Source organism: Oryx dammah, unplaced genomic scaffold (assembly GCF_014754425.2).
Source record: "Oryx dammah isolate SB20612 unplaced genomic scaffold, SCBI_Odam_1.1 HiC_scaffold_11, whole genome shotgun sequence".
NCBI classification, from domain to species: Eukaryota; Metazoa; Chordata; class Mammalia; order Artiodactyla; family Bovidae; genus Oryx; species Oryx dammah.
Window position 1 is genome coordinate 30,955,484 of NW_024070195.1, and position 23,448 is coordinate 30,978,931.

Genomic DNA, 23,448 nt, shown 5'->3' on the forward strand with positions numbered 1-23,448 from the left:
CAATGAGTCAACTCTTCGCATGAGGTGGCCAAAGTATTGGAGTTTCAGCTTTAGCATCATTCCTTCCAAAGAAGGAAGGGTAATTTGCCCCAAACTACACAGCTAGTAAGTGGTGGTGCTGGGATCTGATTCGGGAGAGAGTGTTCAACTCCAGGGTCTCCCAGAATTATGAAGACAGAGTGCCTTCTTTACAGGCAACAATGTCTTTTTCTTAGAACTCCCTTGGGGCCTCTTTGATATAAAAAAAAATGTAGAGTGGAGGAAGGGAAGTCAGAAAGATGGGGGTGAGGAACACGAGTGACATAAGTCATTGATTCTGTTTGTATCGTAGAGATGGCTCTGCATCCGCAACATACTATTTCAAGAACCAGTCTGCTGTAGAAAGAGGCAGCAAGTCTTGGCTCTATCTCAGAACCCTGAAGCGAGGAGAGGAGGAGTTTCCTTTACGAAATGAGCAGGTGCGTTGAGGAAGAGAAGAGGTGGCGTGCTGACCAAAAGATGTAGGCAAAATGATGACATTTGTTCATTTAATTATCTCACATAGGGCAGACTGTGCCCCTAGGTCTCCTTACTTCCCATTCCCAAAAGACATGTCAGAAGATTCCCTGAGTAATCAAATTCCCTTACTGAAATATCTGGGTCACAGTAAAAACAAAGAACAACATGAAAATCCTAGGAGATGACTGAATATTCAGAATTCTTTTGTGTTAGAACTAAAGTCTACTTTTTACTGAGGTGATGCTATGCTATGCTATGCTAAGTCACTTTAGTCGTGTCTGACTCTGTGCGACCCCATAGACGGCAGCCCACCAGGCTCCCCTGTCCCTGGGATTCTCCAGGCAAGAACACTGGAGTGGGTTGCCATTTCCTTCTCCAATGCATGAAAGTGAAAAGTGAAAGTGAAGTTGCTCAGTCGTGTCCGACTCTTAGCGACCCCATGGACTGCAGCCTACCAGGCTCCTCCGTCCATGGGAGTTTCCAGGCAAGAGTACTGGAGTGGGGTGCCATGGCCTTCTCAGACTGAGATGATAGAGAATATTATTAAGAGTTCAGGCCTTAGAATGCAACTTTCTTTGTTTGAATCCTGATGCCATTACTCTGCAGGTGCAGTGGGCTTATCTTGAACAAGTTACTTATTCTTTTTGTTTTATTTCCATGTTTTAGCTGTTATGAAATAATGAACATTAACAGTATCTCATATGAGGCTTTGAGGAAGACCAAGTGAATTAAAGCATGTTATTTTCTACCTCTGTGCCAAGCTTTATGGCTTCCCAGGTCCGTCAATGGTAAAGAATCCACCTGCAATACAGGAGACCCCCCGGGTTTAATCCCTGGGTTGGGCAGATCCCCTGGAGAAGGAAACAGTGACCCACTGCAGTATTCTTGCCTGGGAAACCCCGTGGACAGAGGAGCCTGGTGGGCTACAGTCCTTGGAGTCACAAAAGAGTTGGACACAACTGAGCGACTAAACAACAAGCCAAACTTTATAGTGGATGCTTTTACATGTATTATTGCATTTAATCCCACCTGTGTTTCACTGAGGTGGACATTATTATACAATAAATGGAAGCTCAGAGAGGTTAAGCAAATCCTCTGAGGTCACACAGTGGGTAAGCAACAGAGCCAGGATTTAGACTAAGTCATAAGTACCTGCAGAGCTGGGACCTGGCTCATTATGCTAGGCTGTGTTCTATAGGCAACCAAATTTTTGTCCTGTGTTTCACCCTCTACACAAACTTTACGTGTTACAGCTCTTTACTTTGTCATGTCCTACTTCTAATCATCCTCTTAGTTACAGCAACGAGCAAAGGAATGTTCTCAAGCTCTCAGTTTGATTCTGGACATTGATCACGGGAGGCCAGTGACGAATGTACTAGATTTAGAGTTTGATGTGAAACAGCTGAAGGTGAGCTTAAAAAAAATTCATTTTCCCTTGGCCTGGACTTCTTTGTTGCTCTTATTATTGTCTGTTTTACTGCTATAATACAAGGTACAACATGATAAAGGGCTTCAAAAAAAAAAAAAAAAGAGTACTGGGAAAGTATTCCAACAGTGAGAAACGCATTAGGTTCAACTATGTGTACAATTGCCACCAGCCACCTTTGATCTACAAAAAAAAAAAAAAAAAAAAGGTAATTTCATATGTTCAATATAATATAAACAGTGGAAGTATTGTAATTTCTTAGGCAGCTCCTGCATCTTTTTGAGCTTGATCCTGAAACACTGGTCAAAAGTTTTAGACAAAATGTTGGGGTAGGATGGAAGCACATCACAGTGGACAGTGTGCTTGAAGACTCAGAAGTGTGTGGGGGTGTGGAATACAAGGAAGGGAACAAACTAAGATGATGATCTGTCCTCTGGACTGTGAGTCATTTGTGTCCGTCAACTAGCCGCTCCTGTCTCCGTGGCTTTGAACGTGTGGTCCCCTTGGTCTGACGCCCCGTCCTCCTGACTCAGACCTGCTTAATCATCAACCTAAGTCAGGCATCTCCTTATCCATGAAGCTTGCCTGGGCCCCACTGCCCATCTGGACTGGGCTAGCCACCTATCACACATGCTCCTTGGCACCTCCTTACCTCATCTGCGTTGTGTATCTGTAACTCCTTCCCAAATAGACTAGGAACTCGTGGGAAATGAACTGCAGTGCCTGGCGCAGAGCAGGTGTTCAATAAATACTGAGTATGGTCAAACTAAAGAATGTGGAGTGCAGGAGAGGGAGCAATCAGCAATGACATTGATGTTGCAAGTGTGGGTGATGAAGAAAGCCATGAAGTTCACTTCTTTATTCGAGGTTTTTGTTTGTTTTTGTTTTGATGCTGAAACCAAAGAAGTTTTTGTATATATATAGATAAAACTTATACATATGTTTTATAAGTATATATATAGATATGTTTTATAAATATTATATATCTAACATGTTTTTATATAGAAGCGTTCATATATATAGGCATGTATGTATACGTACACATGTGTGGGTGTGTGTGGGTGTGTGGGTCATGTGAGTGTGTATATATTTCTTTTCTAAGAATCAAGGTACTTAACCATGCCTGTGAAATAATAATCTTGTGATTCACAAGATCTCTGCCTATCCTCTGAACAGCCTGTGAGATACTTACTCATTTATATCATGCTTTTTTCACATAGGACTCTATTGATAGGGATAAAATAGCGGTTATTGGACATTCTTTTGGTGGAGCCACAGTTATTCAGACTCTTAGTGAAGACCAGAGATTCAGGTAAGGAAATAAAGCTGAGAGAATGCTAAGTTATTGGAACAGGGGAAAGTGATAACACATGTGATATAGAGTGTATCCAAGTTCTTAGTGAAGAAGAGATCTTTTGGAGTTCACAAGTCCATTCTTTTGCCTCCATAAAATCCTTCACATGAATTTTCCTAAACAGAAACATCTACTTTGGCTATTGAAAATTCTCCCATCTCTGTTTTTCCTCATTATTATTTATCTGTTCAAGGGCTTATCATTTTCATTTGGAAATTTATCTTTATATATACATATTATCTGTGACATAATGCTTGTAATAATAATGTTGTCATCTTATACTATTTTCTAGATTCCCCAATTGGCAGGGCATTTTTAAAAAGTTCTACATTTAATTTATTTACAGTAACTCACATTTGCACTATCTCAGCTCCAGATTTTCATACATGAAATTTTTACTGAGAACATACCACCCAGCTCCAAACTTTTATTCTTTGTATCTCAGCTTTGACATCCTTTTCTCTCAGAAGTTGATTCCAATTCTATGTTAGATGGGCAGGGCATTTTTAAATTATTATTTTTTCCATCTTTAAGGTTGAGCATGGGCTAAAATTATATAGCTAGTGGAGTGAAAGTCAGGACCCCAGTCTTCTAACTTGAAGGAACATTTTCTTTCTTGAACTGTTTCATCCCAAACTGATGAGATCACGAAGAATCAACCATGTAGAAAGTAGACAGGATCATTCATGAAACTTTAGCTCACATTTCTTAAAAGCTATTTCAACATAAGAAGATTCTCTTCTTTCATCCATTTAGCACATAGAGTCTCCAAAAGGCCAAGAAACATTGGATAACTTAACTTTAAAAAAAGAGAATGAATTGCATTTTCAAATGATATACTCCATATGCTTTTCTTCAACTCTCCCAGGGGAAGTATCTTTACACATAAAGGAAAGGGTCTAACTGTTACTCAGAAAAATATAATGATAATGAGAACATGGCAGGGTCCAGAAGAACTAGAAAGACAGGGGCAATAGTGTATAGACTGTATCTTTTCAGACAGACACCCCACAATTTTATAGAATTACTTATTTTAAAATTGATCTTCCAGGATGACAAAAAAATTTTAAACGTTTCTAAGGGTTGTAATTCTCAAACGCCTCCTAAAGAAAATGGTGATGTAATTACAAGTTTGCTGCCTTACAAAACTAATGATATCCCCTTCCCACACTGAAGGGTAATACCGCCCAGTGAGATCACCCATAACGAACTGGTGAGGTGTTTGTCTCTGAATCCCTGTGATATTAGAAATCCCTGCATGCGGGCAGCATGTAACCAACCTTCTTCCATCAGGTGTGGCATCGCTCTGGATGCATGGATGTTTCCCGTGGGTGATGAAGTATATTCCAGAATTCCTCAACCCCTCTTTTTTATCAACTCGGAACGATTCCAATACCCTTCTAATATCATAAGAATGAAAAAATGCTTCTTACCTGATAGAGAACGAAAAATGATTACAATCAGGTAAGTATCAGTAAGTGACATTATGTCATCTGAAACGGAAACCTGAAACTTGAATACACAATCAGTGAATATCATTGAGTAGCTAGTCTAGAACTGTTCAGTTTGTTGTTTAGACTTGGAATAAGGGAGACTATTAGGTAATCTCAGTTTCCAGGTGCATTTAGACTTCCTCTTTTTAAAATGCACTTTTTTTGAGTAGTGTTTGTATATATCGTACATATGCTGATAATTAAAATTTGCATCAGGATGCATGCTACTTCTATCTGAATATAAGAGCAAGCCTACACATTTCTAGGACTGGAGTAGGGGGAAGTATTCCATCATTAGGCTTGGCTTAGAACTTTTTTTTTTTTTTAAGTAAGATGATCTGCTGAGATCTGTAGTGTGTTTACTCGTTTGGTAAGTACACGAATTTATTAATTCCCAAAGCTATAATGGGATCCCTTTGAGGGTTGACAGTATACTTACATCGTGGATAAAAAAGAATTCCCATAGGGTTTTGAACTTGTAGTGAGATGTTACAAAAACTGGGCTTCTGCTTCTGTCTGAACCTGATTTACTTAGAAGGGCAGAGAAGAGGCGCCGGGAAGTAAACACACACTGTAAAGGCTAAACACTCTGGAGACAGAATGGAGGGCTCTTTTCTAAGTGAAGGTGAAAGCGTTAGTCGCGCAATAGTGTCTGACTCTTACGACCCCAAGGACTGTAGATCACCAGGCTCCTCTGTCCATGGAATTCTCCAGGCTAGAATACTGGAGTGGGTAGCCGTTCCCTTCTCCAGAGGATCTTCTCAACCCAGGAATCAAACCTGGATCTGCCAGGTTCCTTGGATCCAGGAAATCAAAGGCAGATTCTTTACAGTCTTTGAGCCACCAAGTAAGGTGCTCATAAAAGGCTGCTTAGAAGAAATGGTGGTACAATTGGGTCTGAAAGAATCAAAAGGCTTTAGATAGATGGTGAGAAAGGACCCAGATATTTAAGGTAAGGATGTCAATTTAGCTTACTGGTATATGCAAGTCTATTTAATTCTAAAACAGAAATAGTAGAGAATACTCAGCCTTCCTTATTAGGCTATCACTCTCTCTGTTTTTTCCCTTCTCTGCTTCCCTGTCCTGACTTCCGTTTACTCTGACTTCTGCAGTCTATCTTCCTGACCTTGGCAGTGAGCTGAAACTCGTTGCTATTGGCATTGTCAGCCCTTGTCTCTGCATTCCTGCCACCTGTGGACTACCCCCATTTCTCCTCCCTTGGGTACCACAACTCCATTCTCCCGCGCTTCTCACATCCTGCAGACGGCTCCCTACTTTTCTCCTCCACGTGCTCCTCTTCAGGCCTTCTCTCCACTGCAGGTGGCATTCAGGGCTCTGCTTTCAGCTGTCTCGTGGCCCTGACTATTTACCTCCTCTCTACTTTTGACTCGAAGTTTGGATTGGGATGTGGGAAACACTGAGCAGAGTTCTGGGCTCTATTTTGAGTAGAGATAACTAAAATAATAGGGGTTTGCTTAAAAGTAGCAAAGTAAAGAGGAAGAATGACATTGGGTGGGGCTGGAAAGGTATTTTTTGTTCTGTTCTGTTTTTTACATTTTCTTGGCTGCACCACATAACACATGGGATCTTAGTTCCTGGATTAAACTCACGCCCCTTGCATTGGAAGCAGGGTGCCTTAACCACTGGACCACCAGAGGAGTCCCTGGAACGGGTGTGTTTTAACCTTTAGATATATGTGTCTGGTCACAAATTGGAAAAGTACAGAATTTGTATTCAACGTATTATCAATGAAATCTATGGAGGAGCTGAGACTGCAAAGTGAGAAAAGAATTGGTCTGAAAATAGAATCTTGAGGATTTAGGGGACGAGCCAGTGAAGAACAGAGTAGTTCAGGCAAAGAAGGAAAGATGTGATGTCAAGGAAATAAAGTGGGGGGAAAATGCAAGAAAATCAAATGTCAAATGCCCAGAGATAGTAAAAACTGTGCATTGAAAGTGGCTGTTCTATTTGATGTTTGAAAGTGAAAGTCGCTCAGTTGTGTCTGACTCTTTGCAACCCCATGGACTATACAGTCCATGGAATTCTCCAGGCTGGAATACTGGAGAGGGTATTCTTTCCTTCTCCAGGGGATCTTCCCAACCCAGGGATTGAACCCAGGTCACCCACATTGCCCGCGGATTCTTTACCAGCTGAACCACAAGTTCATCAATTAGCAATATTTATGAGGTGCTTTGCAGTTTGAATAATACAAGGCAAATTTTTGCTTGTGTTTTAATCTACTTAATCCAAGGCTGAAATATAAAGTGTTTTGCTCAACAGCAAATAGAGATCCAGTTAAGTCTGGTGGTAAGGGGGCAGGATTCTGGCTCTGGGTTTAAAGACCGTCAACATAAAAAACATTCCATCTACTCAAATCAGAAGTGACCTACAAAGCAGGAATCATCTCTTCTAAAACCAAGATGCCAAGCAAGACAGGAATCTTTGCCTTATTTGTCTGGAGGGAAGGATGCTTACGTACTTGTGTGTGCATACTAAGTCGCTCAGTCATGTCTGACTCTTTGCAACCCCATGGACTGTAGCCCACCAGGCTCCTCTCTCCATGGGATTCTCCAGGCAAGAATACTGGAGTGGGTTGCCAAGCCCTCCTCCAGGGGATCTTCCAGACCCAGGGACCGAACCTCTTGTCTGTCTCCTCCATTGGCAGGCGGGTTCTTTACCACTAGAACCACCTCTCATACCCCTAAGTGAACAGTCTTGTGACCTTAAGTACATCTAGGGAGATCAGATTTACAAGTTTTGTTTCCTTGGTTTTTGGCCAGCATCTTTCCTGCACCTTAACTACAAAAATAATGTCTAACAAAGTGATTTGCAGATAACTCCTTTCTCTTTCAGGGGTTCAGTCCATCAGAATTTTGTTGACTTCACTTTTGCTGCCAGCAAAATAATTGGCTGCTTATTCACACTGAAAGGAGACATCGATTCCAATGTAGCCATCAGCCTTAACAACAAAGCTTCCTTAGCGTTCTTACAAAAACATTTAGGTAAGATACGGCATCTTCTTTCCTGACATAGACCGGATGATTCTCAGGACAAAACTGTCTATCTTAACTCACATGCATGTGCTCAGTCATGTCTGACTTTTTGTGACCCTGCAGATGGTAGCCCGCCAGGCTCCTCTGTCCATGGGATTCTCCAGGCAAGAATACTGGAGTGGGTTGCCATGCCCTCCTCCAGGGATCTTCCCAACCCAGAAGACCAAACTTGGGTCTCTTGGATTGGCAGGCGGGTTTTTTTTTTTTTTTTTTTTTACCACTGAGCCACCTGGGAAGCCCTATCTTAACAGCGTAAGTCCTATTTTAACGGTTCCCAGTTGGTTTACAATGTAACACTGCAGTCAATCAGTTGGAAAACAATTTGTGGTTTTGTGTACTTGTGTCATAGGCAGCAAGCCTGCCTGTTAGAGCTAACAGTATTTCGGTGAAGCCAGGCGGGGATTTCCATGCTCAGACAGCACGGGGCCTCAGTCCTCTCATTCAGATGTTGCAGCTACCTCGTGCTCACAGAGGGCTTGTCGACTCCTTAATCCTGACGTGGTGTGTGTGGTTTGTGAGGCTAGGATGCCCCCTAGAGGCACTGAACTGTTTAATGCTCTCAAAAGTTGAATATGACGTTTCTATATTGCAGGACTTCAGAAAGATTTTGATCAGTGGGATTCTTTAGTTGAAGGCGAAGATGACAATCTTATTCCAGGGACCAACATTGACACAACCAACCACCAAGCCACTCTGCAGAACTCCACAGGAATAGAGAGACCAAATTTAGATTAAAAGAGCTTTTTAAAAAGTTTTGTTTACAAACTTGTCTAAAAGTGTGTGTGTATATGATTTTAATGTATTTTCTCAAATAGCTCATATTAAAAAATGTAGGCTATACCACAGTAGTGACTGAAGCTTGTATTACTTTTTTTCCCTTTAAATTTAGAAAAAGACGGCTACATATGAAAATCATAGCAGCCTAAATTTTAGTTTTACTAAAGTGATTCTTTTTCACAGTAAAAAAAAAATGATTTTACATTAGTTCAACAGACACATATAATAAAACAGGCACAAGGCCACTGAAAATGTGTTACAGTGACCTACAACTCCTACAAATACAATAAACAATTTTCTTGCCTCTTTTTTTCTGTTATAGGCTATAGAATTGAGTTTTGGCATCATGGTCTGCTATGTAGGATGTGGCAGCGCTTCCATTTGACCTGGGGTCACAGTAAGAAAAGGCAGACCAGGTGGATAATAAAGCCATTGCTTTACCGTGGAGTTAGCGCTAGAGCACACTTTCAATAAGACGACCACACGGGGATGGAGGCTGGTGACAAAACAAAGGCAGCAGATTAAAGCAACTTGGTGATTTGCTTGCATTCACTGTGTTTACCTCAGAGACATTCTGTTTACTAAAGAAAGGTGCATATGAGTGGCCCTCGATTCCAGCCATCACACATAAAGTTACTGATTCAACCCTAGGCTGCAAAGGATATAAAGGGAGAGAATATAGGCGTGTGTATGGCTGACACATTTTGCTGTCCAGTAGAAATTAACACAGCACTGTACTCCAATAAAAATTAATTAAAAACATGAAAACAGGGAAAGTGAAAAAAAAAAGAGATCAAGATTCAACTTTGAAGAAATTCCAGTTTTGCTAACTTAAAAAGAAAAGGCCATAATTTTTACTGCTTCGTTTTCCATGAGTTTTACTTAATGGATCTTTTTAATTTTATGTGGAGTAGTAAAAGGAGAAAAGCACAATAAATGGAGGTGAAAAGATCACTGAAAGATGTGTACACTTGCGCCTCTGGGAGTCATGGAAAATGTGTTTTGTTTCCCAAGCGGTATAAACACTTCTGCCACTCATCAGTCAAGTGTATTTGGGTCTAAGAATGGTCTTGTTCCTATGAATGCTGCATAATTAACTTTCACGAAAGCCAGTGAGAACAAGGATAATCAGTACTTAGTAAGCAAGCCTGGTTAACTATTCTATGCCTATTCCTTTTGCCTTGTTAATAAGTGACTGCATTTTCTGATTTGGCACTCAGGCCTACCTTAATGTTTTAATGTGCAAAATCACTCATTTTGAGAAATATAATTTCTCCTATAACTGTTCAGAGTCAATATGTTAAAATGAAGAGTTAAATTCTTTATCATGAAACAGATGGCTTTCTATAATCTGGCCATCATACATCTTCTTTGACCTTTGATCCCAGGAATTAATTCACAACTACAACTCCTACATGAACGAGCCAAATTTGTCCATTCGTTATCCTAGGAACAAGCAATAATCTACTTCAATTACGCTTAATGTAAAACCCTCTCCTTTTTTTACTTATTGAAATTTTACCCAACTTTTAAGGTTTTTAATTCTCACTCTTCTCATCAGGCTTCAGAGTTCTCATAACGTTGCATACACACCTTTTTAGAAATGGACAACCATTTCAATAGAACTGATGTTCCATTCAATAGCACCTCTTTAAAATCCTGTTTGTGGCACAGGCTGATGCGAAAGGATCCAATGAAGTTTAAAATAATATAACCTACCATAGTGTATACTGAGCCTCTTTCAGGGAAAAGAAGGAAATAGTTATCAAATGCCTACTCCTTTTCTGGCACAATAAGTTATTTCTAATCTTAAAAACACTGCAAGAAAAGTTTTATTATCCCCATTTTACAGCTGAGGAAGATCAAGGCTGAACAATAATATAATAACCTGCCCAGGTCACATATCTAGTAAGCCGCGTACAGGTAAGATCTATTTCCTAATGTTAGGCTCTGTTTGCATGCTGCCACCTATGCAAAGCCTTGTTTTAAAAGCATGGGCTTTGAAGTTAGATTGGTCTAGGTTTGCTCAAGCCTCTCAGATTTGCTAGCTCTTTGACAGGCAAATTATTTATCTTCTCTGAAAAGCTTCAACTTTCTCACCGATAAAATATCGGTAATATTAATATACACCTCAGAATCAAGGATTACATGAAAAAAGTGCATTGAAAGGACAGCGAGGGGCTAACACACGAAAGCTACCATTTACCATTACTATGTATCCCTAATTGTAGAACTGTGGTTTGTTCCATGACCACACACTTCCTCTTTTCTTCCTTCTTTGCACCTTAGGTCCTCAGGAATTGAACCCCTGCCCCTGCAGTGGAAACTCAGAGTCTTAACCACTGAACTGCCAAGGAAGTCCCAGATGTTTTCTTTTTAATGAAATGAAATTATACTTTTAAGGACAAACTTTATTCAAATCTTGTGTCATATTAGCATACTTCTAAATTCAAACAGTATTAGTCAAAACCAGAACAGCAAAGCTTCAGAAACAAAACAAAAATTTTGAAGGCGTTACTGCTAATAAAGCCATCCCCCCAAGTAGCATCATATACTATGCTTGTCAGAAACCTATAATTTTCTATTTTAAACTATTATTCAGAAGAAACCAAAATACTCCTTTTTTTGCAATGTGAGTAATGTGTTAGCCAACTGTTTAGCCAAATAAATCCTCCCAACTGATTAGAAAGATGACACATTTAAATGGAGAAGAAACATCTCAACTCCATATATACAGAAACAGCACTATAAATACACCACACAGGCAGTCTCAGATCTGTTTTGTTTTCAACACAAAGTTTTCAAAAATGACAATATCTTGTATTTACAAGCTCAATTTTCTCAAATATTTTTGTTGGTCTGGTTGAGATGGCACTTATTTCAGAGCAGCTTTGAACTGACTGACCAGACTTATAGAATCCACAGTTAAATCTCCATCATCTCCAGGCCTCTTTTCTGAAACAAAAAGAGAAAAACCTCAGGTTGAGAAAGAAATGTAAAAATAAGAAAAAAAATGGTGGGGGGTCACGGTGTAGGGGAGAGTGTGTTGTGGCTTACAGAATCTTAGTTCCCTGACCAAAGATTGAACCCATGTCCTCTGCGCTGGGAAGCATGGAGTCCTAACCTCTGAACCACCAGGGAGTGCCCAAGAAGATTATTTACGTGGGTGCTACCAGGACAAAATTCATGTCCTTTAAAAATGGGGAAAGGGAAAAGATGCATATTCTAATTACTACAGGGAATTATTCCTACAGATATGATTTTTTAAAAAATATTTTCTTCCTCACACTATTATCTATTATCACACAAAGTTTCTCTAAAAGATTATGAAATTGGCATATTTTATATTTTACTAGGATGATGTTCAGAGAAAGCAATGGCACCCCACTCCAGTACTCTTGCCTGGAAAATGCCATGGACGGAGGAGCCTGGTAGGCTGCATTCCATGTGGTCGCTAAGAGTCAGACACAACTGAGCGACTTAACTTTCACTTTTCACTTTCATGCATTGGAGAAGGAAATGGCAACCCACTCCAGTGTTCTTGCCTGGAGAATACCAAGGACAGCAGAACCTGGTGGGCTGCCATCTATGGGGTCACACAGAGTCGGACACGACTGAAGTGCCTTAGCAGCAGCAGCAGCAGGATGATGTTGGCAAATAGTTCTTTGTTCTCTTTCATTAGTGCATACTTTCACATAACACTAAAGTCACCAAGAGCTGATTTCATTCTCCACATGCCTCAGTATTGAGAATCCCTTGGACTGCAAGGAGATCCAACCATCCATCCTAAAGGAGATCAGTCCTGGGTGTTCATTGGAAGGACTGATGTTGAAGCTGAAGCTCCAATACTTTGGCCACCTGATGCAATGGGCTGACTCATTTGAAGAGACCCTGATGCTGGGAAAGATTGAGGGCAGGAGGAGAAGGGGAGGGCAGGAGGAGAAGGGGACGACAGAGGATGAGATGGTTGGATGGCATCCCTGACTCGATGGACATAGGTTTGGGTGAATTCCGGGAGTTGGTGATGGACAGGGAAGCCTGGCGTGCTGCATGCGGTTCATGGGGTCGCAAAGAGTCGGACACGACAGTGACTGAACTGAACTCAACTGAAGCCTCAATTCTACGAACCAGAGTGCCTCTTATGAAAAAGATCATGCATTAACCAGGAACATCCAACAAACTGAATCACCATATAAACTAAAAAAATCTCCAAAGAAATCCCAAGAGATTATTTAACAAAGATCACTTGAATGTCTGTATCTGATTAAGTAGATGCAAACCCTGACATAACCAGATATTGGAATTATCCAATACAGATTTTGAAGCAAGAAGTTCAACAAACTCCAAACAGGATAAACTCAAGTGTCTAGACATAGCCCAGGAAATCACCTATCATATAATCTTCACTGAAAATCACAATTTATGTGTGTATGTATGATGAAATCAACCATGTGCAAAATATATTGCTGATATGTTTATATCCCATATAAACAAAAATTCTTAAAATCAAACCGATTAATCTGTCTTTGGATGTCTTACAGGTGATTGCTACTTTCTCCTTTTTAACTTTACCATTTTCCCAGATTTTCTGCATCAAATGTATTTTACCAAGGTCACAAACAACAATTTCCTTTTTTATAATCCCAAAATGAAGGAGGAAAACATTAATAAGTAGCTTTCCCAAAGAGATACAGGGCATAAAATTCAGAAACATTGGTTGTGTTGTTGCTGTTTTCCCTTGCTGCTTTACAGTGGTTTTTCTTCCATTATTCCTAACCACAAATGCTTAGAAAGCAGTTCAAGTTGAAACAGAGCAGGACCCTATGGTCCATGCACCACTGTGTCCTCAGCCTGCCTTTTGTCTGAAAATCAATGTCATCAGAAAAGTGAGAAAATGCAGAAACAAAGGAAAACAGTCACAGGAGACCAAATAAAAACAATGTAGTCATTAAGCATAGTCAAGGACCTTCTCAAGGGCTGTAGATAATGTGCTGAGCCATATCCTGTGAGCTGTGTTGCAGAAATACCAGACAGAGAAATTAACTACATGATGATCAGACTGTAGCCATGACATAACCTGACATAACTGGCCTCAAAGAAATGGAAACAAACTGGCCCAGGAACTGAAGATCAACTGTACCTAAAACAACCAAGATAATTCTGGTCAGACCACTGATGACCAGTTTCAGGATGACTGCCAGAGATGACTGTGTTGTTTCTACACATAGTGCCCTCCTTCTGTCTATAAAAGCTCTTGCCTACTGTCAGTGGGGGGAGTCGGCCTTTGGACAGACGTCTGCCCTCCCCTCATCCCAACCCAGATGCCGGGATCTGAAATAAAGCAAACTTTCCTTTCTACCAACCTGGCCTCTTTAATGGTTTCTAAGCGGTGAGCCGCGGGACCTGCACCTTTCAGTAACAAAGTCAACTTTCCAAATGAACAACAGTCTCACTAATTACTGCTTAAATATACTCATACCTCAGATGGACGCTTATCCAATTTGGGTATACCATTCCAGACATTCTCAGGGTTTACTACCTCCTCTATGCCATTTGAAAGGTCCAAAACCTACAAGAGAAAAAAAGTAATAGAAACTGGTAATTCCAACACTGTCACTGATTTATGTTAGTTACACAGTATCCTTTTTCAAATGAAATACTTTAAAAGGCAGTTACAGTGATTTTGTTAAACTTCAACATTACATTTCAACTCAATGGTACATCGGTCCAAAAAAACACATATTGAGTATCTACGCCTAGACATCAAAGATGGATGGTCTCAAATTCTCATGGTGTAAGTCTACGCATTCCTAATCCTTCCCCCTAGAAATTCTTCATTAGCCAGCCAGCAAGGGCCAAGCCCAGGAATCAATATTTAGGAAATGTGGCAAGGGATTCTGACACAGGTGGTTTTTCAAACCACAGGAAAAACACCATTTACTGAAGGTTTCCAGTAGATTTTACACAAGGGAACGATAGAGTCAGATTCTCATTTGACAAACAGCACACCGGCAATGTGGAGAAACAACTGATGGAAGACTAGAGGTAAACCAATAGAAGGTTATTAGAGGAATCTAGTCGGGGTTGGTTCCCTGGTAGCTCAGACAGTTAAGAATCTGCCTGCAATGCAGGAGACCAGGTTCAGTCCTTGGGTTGGGAAGATCCCCCGGAGAAGGGAATGGCAACCCACTCCAGTTTCTTGTCTGGAGAATTCCATGGACAGAAGAGCCTGGCAGGCTACATGAGACTGCAAAGAATCGGACAAGACTGAGCAACTAACACCAACACCACAAAATAGTGGCATTAGGTATAAAAAGTTTTAACTGAGATAAGAAGTGGAAAGTATGCAACTCAGTGACTGACAGGATTCCAGGGAGACAAAAGAGCCCTGAATGCTTAAACATAAACTTTTTAAATTGTTTTTGCATTGCATCAATTATCAGGAAGAATGAGCGGTAACTAATCTGTTCAATGGGATTTTCTAATCTGGTAAAGTTTGGTAAAATTTCCTTAACAATCTGCAAGTACATTTTGAGACAAAGTACTTCACTGCAATTTTACATACCTTTGTGCCCTCTTCAGCTATTTCCAAAATCTCACACTTAGACCATGTGTTTCTGAGACCTGACCACACAACACATTTGGATCCAACAGTAAATCCTTTCAGAGTGTACGTGTTCTCTGGTTGAGCTGCCAGATTGAATACAGCAAGAGTCAAAGCATATCTCTTAATTTCTTAATGTTAGACGTGCAAGCAAAGCATTTCCTTACCATGCATTTACCACTCCCATATCATCGACATCATGGCACAGTACAACGTGTTCTGTCTCCCTAAATACCATGATCTCTATTTAGTTTTTAAAAGTGTATGTATGTGGACACATAGAAAGGGTGAGAGACAGATGAAGGAAGTATATGCACCATCACAGTATTCACAGTGGCCATTTCTTGGTGGTGGAATCATGAGGATTTTCATTCTCGTTAGTCTACTGTTTTCTCTATTTCATACAGTGTAATAATATTGTAACTATGCAACAATCTAGTAAATAAAATTGACATTTAAAAGTCTAACATTGGTTTTTTTAAAAAACCAAAAAATAAGTCATTTTGTGTAACTTTCAAATCTTATTATGTAGGCGAGAAAAGAGCAGTAAAAATAATTTATAAAAAACTTATTAAAAAGTTAATGGCATTAAGTGTTCTCCAATATTTACTCATGGCTGTTAACTTTCTTGATTAATATAGGCTCCCTAACTCTATTCTTTTAAGTGTTTCAAAACAAACGGCAAAGTATATGTACGAAGAAAGCCAGTTGTTTTAAAACTCTGCTAAAATGATCCCCAATGTAAACTCATGCCTACATTAAGCGTGGCAAAGGAGCAGTACGTATTTTTAAAAACTGACCAAAAAACATAATGTCTTGATCCAGAGATGATTTGTTTACATTTGAAATGGGACTACTTTTTAGAGACATAAATTTTAAGCATTCTATTTTTAAAAGCAAAAATAATTCAGCATTTTGCACAGTATATAAAGTATTATTTCACATTAATTTCATCATGTTTAAAATACCCTTCATAAAAATCCAAATCTAATTCTCTTTTCAGGTTTTTCAACTCCCCTCAAATTATTTTTTTAATTCAATAAGAATTATTCTCTTCTCTTTAAGATAAATAACTGTTTCCCCCTAAGTTAAATAAAAGTGAATGGGGGGTCAAAAACTGCACATACCTGGGATATGATCTGGTAAGGTGTAATTGTGTTTCCTTGCATCTCTGTATTCTTCTTCAGAAAACAGAGAGGTCAGTGATGACAAGGCATCTCTGTTTGTACATTCTGTAAATTCTTCTTTATAGATACTCATTTCAATCTGCATCTTGGCGTCGCAAGTATGTCTGCGCCTACACTCCTCATCAAAGCTTTCTGCACAACTGGATCCTCTCACGTCTTCAGTGCACAGGGATTCCTGGGCTTTCTGACTAACTGTTAAATACAAAGGGTTTATTCTGTCCTCCAGACACAGCTGGGCTGTAGGCAGTTCTCGTTCTAGTTTCTCATCTTCACAGTTGAGGGGCAGCTGCCCTGGCAATGGTGGCAGGGTGACCTCTGGGTCACAGCCTTGGGGAAGAGTAATGGTTGGAGGCACCAGGCCCAGATCTTCTTTCTCCTCATCCACGACCAGGGAATGCTGCAACTCGATGGATTCCAGCTCCAGGAACTCTTTGGACTCATCATCAGGAGAAAGTGGTACCTCGAGAGAATTTAGTTCCAGGACCTCCTTTGCTTCAGTGGCATGTGGTAAGAATGTGTTAAATCCTGACATTGGTGACTTGTCATCAAACTTTGCTTTGTCACCAAATAGGCCCTTGATTTTTTCTTCCAGCAACTCGGTGCCAATCTTATCTTTGCCTAGGTTTTCAAAAGCTTCAAAAATGTTATCAGTTTTGGGGTCACAGAATTTACCTGGTTGCGTTTCAAGGATGTTTAAGTCTCTGCTGAGTCTTTCCAAGAGCTCAGCTGTCTGGGATTCCACATGGAGTATTCTCTCTTGTCCAAGTTTACTGATTGATTTCTTAAGTCCAATATCGGGACTGGGGAACCCGAGAGCTCCCTTTATTTCTGCATCATTTTTTTCATACCTCAGATCACTGCTACTCATACCAATCTTAGAATATTTCTTCATTTTCTCACTAATGCTTTCACCTTTGCTTTTCAAGTCAACGATGGCTAAAGGGATATCACAAACATCCCTTTTGATGTCTAATATTGTTATCTCCAACACATCTTCTGTGACTATTTCGTAAAAGTAGTCACATCCCTCACGAGGGCATGCGCCCTGTGAAATATTAAATCCTGAGAGGCAACATGGAAAGGCTTGCATGGGCACGGCCAAAAGCTCAGAAGGGATGTTCCAGAGTGCTTTTGGGTCCACGGAGTCTTCAATGTTTCCAAAGTCCACAAGCCTGATGGACACGAGATAATCTTCACAAATGCGGGTGACAAGGGCCCTATAATAATGCCCATCTTCTCTGTATCTCACTATGCAAGGATCTCCAATACGAGGGCAGTGGATACGACTTCTCTGATCTGTCGCCTGCTCTCCCGCAATCTGAACTTCCACTTCTAAATGCTGAAGTTTCTTGGTATCTGCAAACTGACACCAAAAATATTCAGGTCCGTCGATCACCGTGGCATAAGCTCTAATCGTCTTCATCTTTGGATTATACCAGTTAAGAAACATAGAAGTGTCGACGTCTATTTTGCTGACTGATGTGGAACAGGCCCCTTGAACTATTTGGGTAGAAAATTCTAGTTGAGATTTTTCACTGAATGCATATCTGCTCACCATATCTTCGGCTATGATCCCATGTTCATCAGCAAGAGTAACTTCCCATTTGTCTTGAAACTGAACAAATTCGCATCTTATTTGAGCCTCATCTGTCCTTTGGGAAAAGTAATGCATCACTTCCTTATGGTTTAAAATCCCAGGAACCCCAAATCCCTTTAAAGAACAGGGAATGCACAGTCCTGGTAACAGCACATTAACACGGTCAAGTTTGCCTATTTTGTTTGTGTGAACCACAGAGACATTGCCATAATCTATAAACTGCACAGAGAGAAGGTCATTGGGTTGTGGTTCCTTGACCACAGCACGATACCATAAATTGTCTTCTGGGAAAACAGCACATATTACATCTCCTCTTTGCAAAGGTGGGCCTGTATAATATTCAGGCCTTGTTCTAGTATCATTTAACCTCTCTGAAAGACGATCAATTTCAGCCTCATCTTCTGTTAGTTGAACGTAAAAGTCTGAAAGGTCATTTATATGAGAAACATACACAGTTGTTTTAAATCCAGGCATTATGGCCTTCTTAGGGAACTCAGAAATTTTTAGAGGCAAACCTTTGTCACATGGATCTCTTAGTTTTCTCTCTGAAAGAGAGGCTTCTAGTTTTGTGGCTTTCAAGGAGGGCTCCACCAAACTTTCTAATTTCTTGCCTGTTGTTAATGGAGACACTTGATTATTTTTATTTCCCACAGAGTCCTGGTGCGGAGTGACTAAGTTTGTCTTTGTTGAACTCTGTAAAAATTTGAGTTCCCTACATGCTGAGCTGATCTTAGGTTTGTATGTTTCTCCTAAGAGTGCCATACTATCTGGTTTGTTCTCTGATTTACTTAAATACTCTGTAGGTGACAACTTCACATCTTCCTTTTTCACTTCAAGAGTTTCAGTTGTAGAGAGGAGTGCTTTGGTTTTTTTCCTCCTTGTCCCACCTTTGTAACCCCGGAGCCCTAACTTCTCATTAATATTAGCATTAATTTGAATGCTATCATTGTATAGTTCAATAATCAGTCTTCCATCTGGATCTTTTGCGACGACCAGAGCCTTCAATGACTTATCTAAAACAGTCTCCCGAAACCACGCTGTAACTTCTTCCGGTATATGATCGGGAATATCAGATAACGAACATTTAATGGCTTGCATGGGCAAAAGTAAGACATTATGTGCATCACTAGGCACTGGGCACAGATCATCACTTGTTACCACATGAATGTTCCCAAAATCAACAAAGAATACTTTATTTGGTTCTTTTTCTATGATTACCCCCCTACACCAGTTTCCATCAGTATACTTGGCAAGGCACAATGTGCCGGGGACTAAGTGAGATGTTCTTAAATGCCGCAAAACTTGACTTAATTGTGTAATATGATGGGACAGCTGTTCTAAAATACTTGCATTTCTTCCCAGCTGGCAATAAAATGTCCAGGGGTCATCAACATGTGTTATGTACACTGATTCTTCACTTCCGATTTTCATGTCATATGTAGAATAGAAGTAAGACTGGAGCTGAACGGAGAACTCTAGAGGTTTCTGAAGTTTCACTGGTCTTGCAAGTCTCTTTTGTACCAAAAAATGGCATACACTCTGGAAAGGTGTTAGCAGATCCACCACATTAAACAGTTCATCATGAATGGAAGCCAGAGCAAATAGTGTGCACTTTAATTCAAGACTGTTTTCCCGTGCATTATCTATAAATTCAATAAAAGCTTGGATTGCTTTTTCATCCCAAAGAAAAGGATTTTGTCCCATTGGCTGAATTAAATTATAAAGGCTGCACCTAAAAGCCTGAACCTTAGCCTTCAGAAACTCTTCAGTAATTGAATAAATATTCTTCACAGATACCATTTCTTTGTCCCCATAATCTACAAATATGATGTTGACATACTCTGAAGATTGTGCCCCGGTAATTAGAGCTCTGGACCATTTTCCATCTGCTGTTCGTTTTGCCAAACAAGCGGGAGTAGTTCCCTGGTGGGGAAGAGCTGTGTTGTTGCAATAGTCCTGAATACTACACATGAGCGCTTTAAATCTTTGTGTGTTCCTGGTCAGCTGACACCAAAAATAGCTGGGATTTTCAACATAAGATACTCTGACTTCGACTGTAGTTCCAACTTGTAGCTCTCCTTTACAAGAAGAGCCTGACTCAATTCCCAAGAAATTCTGTACCAAAGGAGAGTAAACAGACACTCTTTTCTCATTGTCCTGCACGAGTCCAGCTGAAACATTTGTCATAACTGCTGTGTGAGTCACTACTTCTGGAACAGCTGTAGTTTTACCATCCCTCATGACTTTTTGTTCTACTTCCTTCTTGGCAGAAGATATTCTGTTACTGTCTGTGGTAAAATGATTTGAAACATGCCCTGGAGAGTGGACACTTACGGAAAGACTGTCCTTTGTTTCAAATTCGTGGTACTTGGCAAATCCAGCTTGAGCCATCACCTTACTAATGTTTTCCTCCCCCATTCTTGATTCATCAAGAATCTCAATAATATACTGATTATCTTGCTTATCAAGGACATGGATAACTAACTCTTTGTGGAGCACAGTCTTTTTAAAAAAGGAAATTGCCTCTTGGCTCCAGTTTTCTTCCAAAGGCCAAATATCGGCCAGGGTGCACCGCAGGGCCAATACTGGTAGCCGCCTAAACTGAGGGAGCAGCATCCTCACGTCATACCGGTCCACGTTTTCTGAATTGCCCCGGTCAACTAAGAACACATCCACATTCTGGTCGTCTAATCGGGTGACCATAGCCCGGAAGTAGCCATTTTCTTTCCATTTGACACAGCAAAGATCATCGGCTTCGGGTTTCAAGATGACACCATCCAGCTTACTGGCGGAGGCATAGAAACTGCACATTTTCTTCATCAGTTTGCTGAAGGTGCCACTGTGTTTCCTCAACCTAATCCAAAACTCAGAAGGATTTTTCACAAACTCCACCTGGGCGTCATAGAAGGTGTTCATCTTTAACCTGATAGATGGTAAGGTGGGGAGTGAAATCTCTTCATCCATTTCTTCCGCAGAAGACTGACACTGAAAAGCTGTTTCTGGTTCTTCCTCCTCTTCCTCCTGTTCTCTGCCCTGGCTCTGAAGGAATAGGTCAGCCAAGCAACAGGACTGTGCTCCGAACACACAGTTAAGATTAATCCCATCTTCGCCATATAAGGTGATGTAATACACATGCTCGAAGGAACAATAAAATTCAATCTTTGCATTCACTGCCTGGCCCAGAATCAGTGCCTTCAGGTCACCGACCTGTGACCGAGACCAACCTCTCCCACCATCCCAGAGTCCGTACAGTGCGCAAGGGTAGGTCACCACAGGCATCCGAAAATATTCAGGCAGCAAGTAGCGGAGGCTACTACAACTCACTAACTCCTTCCTTCCATAGTCGACGTGAAGCACCTGGGCACAGCGCTGGGGCCGGAAAGTCTCAAGCAACAGAGCCCTGTACCAAAGTCCATCCAACCCGCAGGATGCGCAAGGAGAGCCAGGCTTGTCTGGGCTCTCCTCTCTCTCCTCCCAGGGGACACTCGTAGAGTGCTCATCCCCAGTCCCCGGGGAGCCCCGGTATACCTGAGCCATGCTTTCGGAGAGGCGGTGGATCTCCTGCGAGAGGCTGCGGAGCTGGCAGTGAATGCGGTGGGGATGGCACACCTGGGTAACCACCACGGGCTCCGTCACGCCCAGCTGCAGCTGAGGGTAGAAGTAATCCAGGCCAGGCTGCTCCTGCTTAGGGGGGACTCGCGGGACCACCGGGGCCCTGGGGCCCAGGATAGGCGTTGTGGCCGAGAGGTAGCGCTTTAGCAGGGAGCGGAAGACGCCATCAGGCACCTGCCGAGCCAGGCCGAGGTCCTGCATCTGCTGGGTCAGCTCGGGCACCTCCAGGAGGACCAGGCGGTGGAGCAGCAGCACGTCCAGGACGCGCCCGTACACTTCCTTGCCCTGCAGGTGGCTAAGGAAGTCCACAGCGCTGGCCGCCCAGTGCTGGGGCTCGCCCCCGCCCGCGCCGCCGCCGCCCACCGGCACCAGGCCGGCCAGCACGCAGCCCAGCACCTCCGACGGCAGGTGGAAGAACTCGCTGCGCCCGGGAGCCAGCGAGCCCGCCCCGGCCACGATGGTGCGGCCCTCGTCCAGCAGGAAGACCCGGCTCTCCTGCGCCTGCCGGCTGACCACGCGGCCGCGGTGCCACAGCCTCCCCACCTGCACCAGGCACAGCTCGCCAGGCAAGGCCGAGGCACCGCCCAGCATCCACGGGCCGCGCGCAGCCGCCGCCGCTTCCTGGATCTCCCGGCTCAGCCGCACGTACTCGTCTCGCCGCTCGCCCAGCAGCCCCCACAGCTGCACGGGAATCAGCTCGGGCTGCACGTCCACGAAGGACACCCGCAGCACCAGCGAGGCCCCCGGCGTCGGCAGCCCGGGCGTCGAGCACATCTCCGCCGTGCTGCCCGGCCCGGCCCGCGAAATCCCGGAGCCGCTAGGAGGAGAGCCCTGCGGACGCTGGCTCGCCCGACACACGGACAGGGAAGGATACCCGGCCCGGCGCCCACGCCGCAACGCCGCTGCCGTCGCCGCTGGGCCTCACCTGCTCGCGCCGACTGGTAAGACCCGACGGCCCGCCCAACCGCCCAGGGTCGCGCCGCCGCGCAGGCATTTGCAGCGCGAGGAGCCCGGGCTTCCGGCCGCGGGCGCCGGGCGGGTCTGAGTGGGCGGACGGGGCGGAGCCGGGACCCCCGGGGGGCGGCGGGGACGCAGGCTCTGGGCGCAGAAGGGGCCTCGGGGAGCCGAGACGCGGCGGGATCCCGAGGCTACATGTCGCTGCTCCGAGCCCCTTCGAGTCGCTTCGGCTCGGCCCGGGGAGCTGGCAAGGCCCAGACCTCGCGGGGACCTCCTTCTCGGCCGTCTGACCGAGACAGACGGAGCCCGCCGAGCCCTGCACGGTGCGAGCCTTTGAAGAACCGCGAAGGAGAAAGGGAGGCGCGAACGGCACGTTCGAGGAGTTGGGCCAGAACTCTGAGAGGCCCGGGGCGCTCCCCGGAGCGGACCGTGCGGTGGCCCTGGCGTCCCCGGGGCGGACATTGGCTGTGCGCTCTCAGCGACGGAGCCGCGGAGCCTGTCGCTGACAGTCTCTGAAGTCTATGAACTTGGATCACCTGGATAGAGTTATGATGAGGGTTACCTAGACTGTTAAATGCTTTCTTCCCCACGATTACCCCGTGTGTTTCTTTGCTGTTTTGTCTGCCCACTTTGCAGGCGTTTGGTCTCCATTTACGCACGGAGCTACTGTAGAACCAGACACTCATACACAGTTGTAAAATTGGAAATTTTGAATATGTGGGTTATTCCAATGCCATTTTGGTGGTTTTGATTGTGTGCCACAGTTGTTCAAGATTTGGGTAGGACTGGGTGACAAGTGAATGGAAATCTCCTGGACGTTTTTTGCAGCTTTGAAATTAGGTAGTGCTACCCTTTCAACTTTATTCTTTTTCCTCAAAATGGTTTTGGCT

The 23,448-nt window shown here is 42.8% G+C and overlaps 2 protein-coding genes across 5 annotated transcripts in view; one reads left to right on the forward strand and one right to left on the reverse strand.

Moving 5' to 3' along the window:
- The window catches only part of PLA2G7 (phospholipase A2 group VII), a 35,228-nt gene extending 26,556 nt beyond the window's left edge, over positions 1-8,672 (forward strand). For 2 of the 3 annotated variants that reach the window (XM_040249522.1, XM_040249521.1), the window contains 6 exons: positions 332-458; positions 1,793-1,906; positions 3,145-3,236; positions 4,572-4,742; positions 7,625-7,773; positions 8,417-8,672. In XM_040249522.1, coding sequence (XP_040105456.1) covers positions 332-458; positions 1,793-1,906; positions 3,145-3,236; positions 4,572-4,742; positions 7,625-7,773; positions 8,417-8,559 — 796 coding nt within the window. In that variant the 3' untranslated portion in view covers positions 8,560-8,672. The remainder of the gene's footprint in view (positions 1-331; positions 459-1,792; positions 1,907-3,144; positions 3,237-4,571; positions 4,743-7,624; positions 7,774-8,416) is intronic. The other variant, XM_040249524.1, reaches the window with a different exon arrangement.
- A 2,306-nt stretch (positions 8,673-10,978) lies between these two features.
- TDRD6 (tudor domain containing 6) lies at positions 10,979-22,375 on the reverse strand. 2 transcript variants are annotated; one of them, XM_040249525.1, is made up of 4 exons: positions 16,333-22,375; positions 15,167-15,291; positions 14,081-14,170; positions 10,979-11,556 (listed from the first exon to the last, which is right to left on the reverse strand). In XM_040249525.1, the coding sequence occupies exons 1-4, from the start codon at positions 22,373-22,375 to the stop codon at positions 11,527-11,529; spliced, it is 6,288 nt and encodes a 2,095-aa protein (XP_040105459.1). In that variant the 3' UTR covers positions 10,979-11,526. The 2 variants fall into 2 exon arrangements, with proteins under 2 accessions (XP_040105459.1, XP_040105460.1); XM_040249526.1 differs by lacking the exon at positions 14,081-14,170.
- Positions 22,376-23,448: the final 1,073 nt, after the last annotated feature.

Excerpts from the sequence above, each read along its gene's own strand:
- TDRD6 (XM_040249525.1), bottom strand. The coding sequence starts at position 22,375 with ATGTGCTCGACGCCCGGGCTGCCGACGCCGGGGGCCTCGCTGGTGCTG. Across the intron at positions 15,292-16,332 it reads CTTACCAGATCATATCCCAG|CTCAACCAGAGAACACGTAC; the intron begins GTATGTGCAGTT and ends TCAATCTGGCAG. Across the intron at positions 11,557-14,080 it reads TGGATAAGCGTCCATCTGAG|AAAAGAGGCCTGGAGATGAT; the intron begins GTATGAGTATAT and ends TTTTTGTTTCAG.